The sequence below is a fragment of the Montipora foliosa genome, chromosome 12, assembly GCF_036669935.1.
Source record: "Montipora foliosa isolate CH-2021 chromosome 12, ASM3666993v2, whole genome shotgun sequence".
NCBI lineage: Eukaryota > Metazoa > Cnidaria > Anthozoa > Scleractinia > Acroporidae > Montipora > Montipora foliosa.
In genome coordinates this window covers 772265-781890 of record NC_090880.1, presented here as the reverse complement: position 1 = coordinate 781890, position 9626 = coordinate 772265, and the positions used below count along the sequence as shown (strand labels likewise).

Below are 9626 nucleotides of genomic sequence, written 5' to 3'. Positions count from 1 at the left end.
GGCTGTGTTCGAGGACCTGGGACCTTGAATGCGTGGCCACATCTAAACAAAAAGTCGATTTGTTTCTAAACAAACAAAGGATACAATGATATCTCTCTGTTGTCAGAAACAAAGCTGAATTTATTCGTTAAGTTAAATTTATCGCGTAATCATGGGCTCGAGACGGGTGATCAAATGAAGAGAAAAACTTATCAGTCACTTTAAATTCACCCGGAACTACGAGAACTACGTCAAACCTGAATTTAATGGTGTTGATTATTGGTAAGTCGGTCCGTCCATCTCAAACACTGCCATTTAATTAATTTGGCGTTTCTCCTTGGCAAACGCTTCCACTTTTCTTGTTGACTTTTTTGCGTAAACTCTCGCGGCATTCGCGTCATAGATATCTTGGAGACAGTTTCTTCGTTTGATAAAAGCCAAACGGGAAGTCTTGGATCAGCACGTCCACAGAAGGAACTTGGATTTCAGCCAGGGACGTACGGTTTCATTTCATTTCAAACTCGTCTCAGAGTGTTGGGATCAGTGAAGTGTCAGTTCATTCATTAGGTCGGTAAAAACCAAAATTTATTCTAAGATAGATACTGAGTGAAGAATGGCCACATTATGCAAGCAGCATGTGCCTATATTTGACTTGTCCTCGAGGCATAGGCATGCACACTAGACGCAAAAAAGTTTGAAAAACGTTGCGTGTGCCATGCATGCATCGTACTATGCAAATTCAGGACATTTTGGGGAAAAAAATTAGAAAGGGTTGTTGCGCTTTGCATTTGCCTGGAATACGATGTGCTTCCCTTCCCCTCCCCTCGAATTTCAAGACGCTCCACTACTTCTGATTTAGCCAGTTCTGTCGGCGAAGTAAATTTGTTGGTTTATTAATTTGAAAAAGAATTCCATGTCACCAGCTCATTCTCAAAGCTCAGCCTTTTATGGCCACGTTTAGTAAAATCAAGATCAAATCTTTATTTTAACACGGCAAAAAAATCATCAGGTTTTATGGTACAATATAAAATACAATTACCTAACAGTATATAAATAGAATAAATACGTACCAAAAAAGTCTCATCAGTAAAATACTACTCATAAAATTACACTAAACTAGACCTGTTTTCCATGAATACCATGTATCTAACTTACTTAACTAAAATGAAGAATTAACCATAGCTTAAACCGATTCAGAGATTTCACTTGCCTAAGATTGCAGGGTAGACTGTTCCAGAGAGTTGCTAAAGCTCCTTTTTAGATAGTCGGCTCTTGGGAAAGTGAAATATAGATTCGTATATAATAAGTTGTGATAAATTATATTTAATGGCTTGCTTTGCTTTATATTTATTACAGGTCTTGTCACAGCTTGTATTGTGAAGTGAATGAAAAATGATGAATACCAGCAACACGACAGGCCACGTCAGTGATCATCAAATCTTGTATTGCGCCATTACTGAAGATTCTCTTGAAGTTAAAATCTGCAAGATAATTGCTTACGGTCTGTTGCTTGCTTTTTCACTTCTGGGAAATACGTTGATAATAATGGTTGTCTGTCGAGATAAAAAAATGAGGACAACTACAAACCTGCTTATCGTAAACATGGCAGTATCTGATCTTCTTGTTCCGGTCTTCGCCATGCCTCGAGCTAGCGTCGAAATATTTTTCGGCAACCTTCGATGGTTGATCGGTGGAGCCTTTGGGGAGGCCCTTTGCAAAGTTACAGCGTTCCTCCAAGACATCTCCACCGCAGTATCTGTTCAAAGTTTAGTGGCAATTTCAGTAGACCGTTTTTACGCCGTGTGGTTTCCAATAAAAGCAGCTCGTATCAAGCCAAGAATAAAATTAGTAACTTCGCTGATATGGTTCACTTCTGCGATCATTCACCTTCCTTATCTTTACGGTTTCAAGACTGTTAGTATAGGTGACAAAACGTATTGCTTCGTCAGTTGGCCACGCCCAATAACGAAGATTGTCTTTTTGTTGTTGATTATTCTAATATTCATTGTACCTCTGGTAGTCATCACAACATTGTACTCATTGATAGTGAAAAAAATTAGAGGACAAACGTTCTATGGAGTGAGGAACTTGGTCGTGCATTTTAGCCGGGAGAAAAGGAATCGCAACATATTAAAGATGTCCGTGGTAATCGTCATGGTCTTTTTCTTATCGATGTCACCATTCGTGGTGTATTTATTTATTGATATCTTCAGCAATGGTCGAGCTTGTCTTTCAAAGAACTTTCGCTTTTTTTCTCAGTACTTGGTCCATTGTAACGGCTTTCTTAATTTTGTTACTTATTTTACCTTCAACAAGAGCTACCGTCGCGGCTTCTCCGCGATCCTGTCACGTGTTGTCTGCTTATGTTGTTCCAATTGCCGCTGGAAACATGAAGTGGAACTTAGCCGCCATTTCGGACCAGAATGTCACGGTTTGTCCTCCGCTGGAACAATTCAATTTGAAATGGACTTCGAAAGCAAGGATGTTGTGCTCACAAGTGTACGATCGCTGGATATAAACATTAAGCGACATGCTGTTGGGAATACTTGATACCGGGTTATATCCAATTAATGAATGAAGGGGGTAGTTTCTAAAGAAACTGTGGTGCTGCGTCGGTGGGGAAGTAGTATACAAAAATTTGGTTTTGTCAACGGAGTTGATAATGTAAATTGACCACCGTACAGAGATCATTTTTCTAAAGGCTGACGTTTCCAGATTCTAAAAGCTGACGTCAGCTTTTAGAATCTCTGTACGGTGGTCAATTTACATTATCAACTCCGTTGATAAAACCAATTTGAAATTTTCATATCCAATTAGTTAATTGAAATTACCCGGCTTAAGGACGGTGCCTACTAATTCAAAGGTATTTTTGCCCTTTTTTATGATTATGCAGAAAATGTAGATCTAGATCTAAAATTGGGGGTAACCACGCATTTTTCAAAGATACATGATAAATAATATTTGTAAAAAGCTTTAAAATACAAGGCAATGTATGGCGTTCTTTCTCAAATTGTAGCTTAATTATCTTTTAAAAATGTATGGCTACCCCCAAATTTTTCTTTGGATACCAAGAGTACTTTCCAAAATCTACTATTTCCGGACAGTTTTAAACCGCGCAAAAATATCCCTGTAGTAATAAGATCTAATAAACACCACCCATTGGAAATCCGAGTATCTCGAGATGCGCAGAACGTGTGCGCAATAACAATAGGCGCCGTCCTTAAAACAGTTATGAATGCGGCCGCGCCTCTTCGGTGTTAACCGGGTTAAGCAAATTAACGCAAAAACAATACATTTCCATAACCGGGTTCGGTAATTTTAAACCACCTCACTAGGTAGTTTAAGGGGGTTAACCGGTTTAAGTTTCGCGAATTTTTTTAAACGGGTGATTTAAAATTTAACCTGGTTAACTCGCCAAGTGCGGCTGCAGCCTCGGCCAATTTGGCAGCTGGTTTATGAGACCTTAATTTTAACTTTCCCGGAGGAGCTGTCCTTGACAAACATTCTTTAAAATGCACTGATCCCCAAATGATGTTTCCTTGTTAAAGTAAACCTATCCAGAATGCTTGCTGCTAATTATCTCCCAAAACTGAAGGGAAGAGTTAATTGCGCAAAATTCAATGCAAGATTCCAAGACCCATCAGTACAGAATTCCGTTGACGAAGATCTAAAACCATCTTCAATGATTGTCTCTGCTCAAAAATAAAATAAAACACCACTTTATCAAAGCTTAGTTCTCAATCTTTTGGTCTTGGTTTAATTTAGTCATTTTGTGGGCTGCTTTGAACAAACTGTTGAAGATATCTTTTACAGAATATAGCTCGAAGTTGCAAATGTTCCCTGCTTACGCATCTGACTCCTCTTAGTACCAAGTGCGCGCCACGTTTCCCTTCACGTGGGCTCACATTTTTTGGTTGCTTTCCTATCATAAATGTAGACATTACTAGCTAACATGGAAGCCAAGTAGAAAGTAGGATGGCCTCAATCCTCGAATGCTCGAACAAAAAAAGGGCTGTCTTTCTCGTGTTACTGAAATACTTACGTATGTTTCATTCCTTGCTTTTTGCTTTCTTCCTTTCTTTGCCTCTTTCGATTCTGGGCTCGCTAGCTCAGTTTTCGTTTTCCTGCTCTTTGCTTGTTTGCTAGGGTTGTTTTTGTTTTTTCGTTTTTCTGTCATGATCATTTCTTAAACTCATTCAAGTTCTTGGTTCAAACTGAATAAATACCTTTAATTTGATTTAATTATCATTACTAGATAACGACGGTCTTTATAACAATACAATGAAGTTCCCTGACAATTCAGTTTTAATTAAGCTCAATCGGTCTTGTTTAACTTTTATTCTAAACTAGGTGGTGGCCAAATCGAAAGCGTATGCTACTTTGCCCACCACACACATTTTGTATTTTACCTGATAACTGTAATTTACTTTAGCTATTTAATTACTCAATAGAACTTAACTTTCATAACTTTTTATTAATAACCTTTTATTAATACCTCTTGTAAATAGTGTGAAATAAAATGAACCATGAACATGATGAGCCACGATATTGATGCTGAATCGTTTTTCGGCAATAGTCTTTTGACGGGGTCAAGTTGGTGGGTAGAAAGTTGCGCAAGTGTAGTCTTCCGTGGCAGCCGCGCACGAATCAGTCCTGGTCTGCCGCTGGCTTTGATGATCTGTATAAAGGCTGAAGTCCTATCGTACTCGAATCGAAGAAACTCTAAAACCTACTCGCGACGATATCCTTTTGGGGTGAAAAGACAGAACAAAGTCTGATGTACACCAATTTATCTAAATCAAGAAACTATACAAGGAGTTACTAGTAGCAATTGAAGTGCTGCGAGGGGACCTAAGAAATACGATAACAACCTTTATTTGCACCACCATACATGTACAAATAGTGCTGAAAAGTTATTTAAGGCTAGTAAAGTCTCTGTTACGAACCTAGGGAGGCCGGTCCATCAGGCCGGCGCTTATCTCCGGTTTCTGTAGCATGAAGCGACTAGGAGTATTTCTACTGCCCCCTGGATGGGATGCGAGTCCATCGCAGGGATACACCTGGGTAGAGAGAGGCACCGTGGGAGTAAAATGTCTTGCCCAAGAACACAACACAATGTCTCCGGCCAGGACCCAAACCCTGACCACTCGATCCGGAGTTAAGCGCACTAACCATGAGGCCACCGGGCCTCCCACTGCAAGACTGGTAGTAATTTCGTGTTATCGAAGTGCGCTTGTCAGCCGCTTTGGAGGCAAAGGAAAAGGTAAAGGTAAAGTCTCTGCTTAAGAGCCAGAAGGCTCATCAGGCCGGCGCTTATCTCCGGTTTCAGTAGCATGAAGCGACTAGGAGTATTTATACTCCCCCCTGGATGGGATGCTAGTCCATCGCAAGGTTAACCCCAGCATTACGCCGGTACCCATTTATACACCTGGGTGGAGAGAGGCACCGTGAGAGTAAAGTGTCTTGCCCAAGAACACAACACAATGTCCCCAGCCAGGCCCCGAACTCGGACCACTCGATCCGGAGTCGAGCGCATTAACCATGAGGCCACCACGCCTCCCACTGCAAGACTGGTAGTAATTTCGTGGAAAAGAAAAGAGGAAAAGGGCAGGGAAATAAACAATCTTATAGGACCGAAGTTTGAGGATATGGGTGTGTACTTCTTGAGATGGTTTCAATAAGCGCCGAGAACTATGACTGATATGACAGGATTGAATACTTTGCCCTTGGCTAGACTCTGAGACATAAGTAAGCTGGTAGGTTCTGTTTAATTTAAGAAGGTAAGTTGTGGTCAAAATAACTAGGCTAAGAGCCCCCTTGGAGGACACGTGGTTGCTTGTAAAACGCTAAACCCAAAAAGATTGAAAAAAATCATGAAAAAGGAATCGAGCAACATATTGGCATTTGCGATGACGTTGCAATGCACACAGGCACCACAAACTCAGTGTGAGCCATGATGGCCTACAAAAATAAAAGGATTAGTATGGGAATCCCGATAAAAGGCTTAAGAAGATAATTGTGTGAAAAAATTCTCAATTGAAAACAACAATAAAAGCGAGATGACACACGCTAACACCAACCCGGTGTGGCCAACACATCACGCATGCGCACAACCATTTCACCCGGTCAACTTTTTTTTTTTTACCGTGAAATACACCTTTATTCAGAAGATGAAAAACCTCTATTTACAATCATCATAAGAAAAAATAAAGTACTCGAAAAATGTCTCTCTGGGGAAAATCAAACATTCGCAAATAAAAAAACAGGTAAACACATAATACGAAAGAAAAAACTAATTACTAATTACTGTATAACAAATTAAACAAGAATATCAAAGTTCATTTTACTCGGTCCGGGCGAGTCGGCTTGCGAGCCGGCTGACCCTCAGAGTCTAATAGTTTAGCGGGAGGACGTTTTAAAGGCTTCTTAGAACTGGACATCTTCTTCAAAACATTGCGCTGAAAGGACGAAACATAATCAATCAGAGCACTATAAGAGTCAGGATGCAAACGGAACTTCTCAATAGAAACAGTAACAAAGTTAGCAACATCGAAAGTAAGGAAATCACGATGAGGAATATCACGTAAGGCTGCGACAACACGGGGATCAAGAGGGCTCGAAGCAACAGATGAAACACGAGGGGGGGCAGAAACAGCATCCGACGCAGAAATACTAGGATTAGGAGATGGCACAGCATCAGGCGAAACAGAGACAGGTGAGGCAGGCGGCACCGCTGACGAAACAAGAGGAGCAGGTGACACAGAAGCTTTAACATCACAAACAGGAGATGGCACAGTGGCAGGCGAATGGGAGACAGGAGACAGCACAGGAGAAGCAATTGGAACATCAGGAACAGGAGCAGAAACAGGAGCCGAGGGTAGAGGAGGAGCTGCCGAGGTAACAACCTGCTCATCCCCAGACATCAACTGATCTTCTTCTACCCCCTCGGAGGCTTCGGAACAAGCCTCCTCAGGAGGGACATACTCAGAACTTCCATCATCTTCAGCGGCACGGATACTGTAATACAAGGCTTCACTTCCTTGATCGACGGCACCCCAAGCCTGCCTGCACTCCCGAGCCAAGTGGCCGGGCTGACGGCAGCGCCGGCACAGGCCAGAGAGCGGGCAGGAGGGGCCACGGTGGCCGGTTTCACGCCAGATGACGCAGTAGACGGGCTGACGGGGGTACCAGACACGACAACTTGAATCACCAAAGGAGATGAGGTACGGAATATCGCGGTATAAGGCCATCTCAAGCACACGATTGCTATTGTAAATAGCTGGAAAATTAACGAAAGTGCTAAGCCGGACAGACAAAACCTGGCCGTAAGCCTGGAAGAAGGACTTAACATCTTCATCACAAACTTCGGACGACAGATCACAACCATGGACAGAACGAAAACGAGACTCAATGCAGGTAAGACTAGAGGACATCAACTCATCACAAGATACTAGATCTTAAAGGTCAATCGAACACGGCCGCCACGCAAAAATTGAACAGTAACCAGCTTTTCAGGATCGACTGCATCTAACAAAAGCGGTAACACTTCTGATGAACCAGTGCTCGTTTTGAGTCTGTAAACTGGAGCACGACGCTGTTCGGACACTGAAGGACCGACATGACGAAAACAATTTAGGATGGAGGCTATACCGTTCCGTCCCAGCAGGTACTTAGGACAAGCACTCCAAAAGCAAATTAACGAAAAAGCCAATTCAATACCATAATCGTAGACTGAACGTAGGCCTTTTGGGCCTCATTAGCATGGCGTAGCTAACATACCAGGCGGGTATGTTTAGCGCCCCTTTAAATTGTAGCCTCACATGCCATACATGTGGTAAGCTGGGTTGGGAACATCAAAACTGTTCTCCCACGGCAAGCGTGTGGGAAGGTGGATCACATTAAGAGATCTGTGTGTCACAAACCAGCTTACCACATGTATGGCATGTGAAGCTGCCACTTAAAGGGGTGCTAAACCCACCCGCCTGCTATGTTAGTTACGCCATGCTGATGAGGCCAAGTGACAAAAAAGGACTATCCCAGGGCGAAGCCCTATGAGTCTGTTTTTTCGTTTTCGCCTTCGCTTGTGGTATCGCTGCTTTGGCCTTTGGCCCAGCAGTGTTATGGCAAGTGCTGATGTTGATCCCCAGCATAGCTGGGCTGAAGATGTTCCAGATGTTATGTCTGTCGTGTCTTTGGATGGTTCTGTTCCTCCGTCTTATGCCCAGATGGCCCGACCTGGCTGCCGTCCAAGAGTGTTGAGTCTGTCTAAGGAGGATGGTTACATTATGAAAAATTAAGCCCGTCTTTCGGATTCCGAAAAGGATCGGATCCACCCGTTGAATATTCTTCCTGAGCGTCCTTGTACGGCTCACTTTGTCCTTCCTGCTAAAGATACGCCTTTGTCTCAAGTCTTTACTGATTTTAAGAATTGCGGAATTCGTGCAGCTGGTGTTAGGTGTTTGCAGCGCAGTCCTAATGGTTTTGTATCAGTAACGTTTTCTACGTCCGAGTACCGTGATTGTTTTCTTCGCCAGTCCTCGTTCATCTCTCTTCGTGCTCGTCATAATTCTTCGAGATTCACTTTCGTGGTAATCTACGACGCACCTTATGAACTTCTGGATGAAGCCCTTTCTCATCGTCCTAGTCACTATGGCTCTGTTCATGGAATTCGTCGGTGTGGCCTCCAGGGTTATGATGGCATCCATAGTGGTACACGTGTGGCTAGAATGGAGTTGTCAGAGTCAATTCCTTCGTTCATGCGTTTTGGTAGGAAGCTCCTTAGGATTAAACACGAAGGTCAGATCCCCACCTGCAGTAAGTGACATTTGCCAAACCATGTTTCCAGAGCGTGTCCTAATGTTGTCGTTTGTTTTAACTGTGACCAGCTTGGTCACACCTTCAGTGACTGTACAAAAGACACTAAATGCAGCATCTGTAAGGAGAATGGTCATTATGCCATTGATTGTCGCATGTCCTGGTGGCGTCGCCCTGCCTTGGCTGACATTGACGTTTCCGCCCTTCCTGTGTCCCATCCTTCGCATCCTTCTACTGATGTGCCTCCTGCCGGTTCTCCATCTCCTTGTGATGTTCATGAACGCCCTCCGCCTGTTCCTTCGCCTCAGCCTTTGTCCGATGATTCTTCGTCACAACCGCCTTTTGATGTTGCGCCTTCTTCTGTTCCACTTTCTGCGCCTCCCTTGCAGTCATCATTATCGCCGTCACCGTCGTCTTCGCCTTCTTCTGGTGTCTGCTCCTCAGGATTCTCCGGTGCTCTTTTCTTTGCCTTCCACGCAGTCTACTCAAGATTCCTCTCAGTAGTCTACAGACCCTTCACAGCTCTCGCAGTCTCAATCGCTCTTCGAGTCTGTTGAGCCTCCCTCCCTCCATCAAGCGTTATTACTGGCACGCCCACTGTATCTGATTTGAAACATGCCGCTGAAGTTCCTTCACAATCTCCTCCTACTGTCTCAGATGAAGCCTTGGCTGCTATGGAAATTTCTGAAGTTAGTCCTGTTGTTTCGCCTCCTCCGTCTCAGAATTTTGTTCGTGCTTTTGTTTCACGTGTGGCGTCCAAGCGTAAGCCTGCTAGGTTGGACCCTGCTGATGGTCCTCCTCCACGTAAGTCTACTACACCCTTGCCGCTTAGC

At 43.3% G+C, this 9626-nt stretch overlaps 1 protein-coding gene across 1 annotated transcript; it reads left to right on the top strand.

The window, feature by feature from the left end:
• Positions 1 to 1371: 1371 nt before the first annotated feature.
• On the top strand, positions 1372 to 2648 carry LOC137979096 (QRFP-like peptide receptor). The gene has a single exon (XM_068826272.1). The coding sequence runs from the start codon at positions 1372 to 1374 to the stop codon at positions 2527 to 2529; it is 1158 nt and encodes a 385-aa protein (XP_068682373.1). The 3' UTR covers positions 2530 to 2648.
• The last annotated feature ends 6978 nt before the right edge of the window (positions 2649 to 9626 follow it).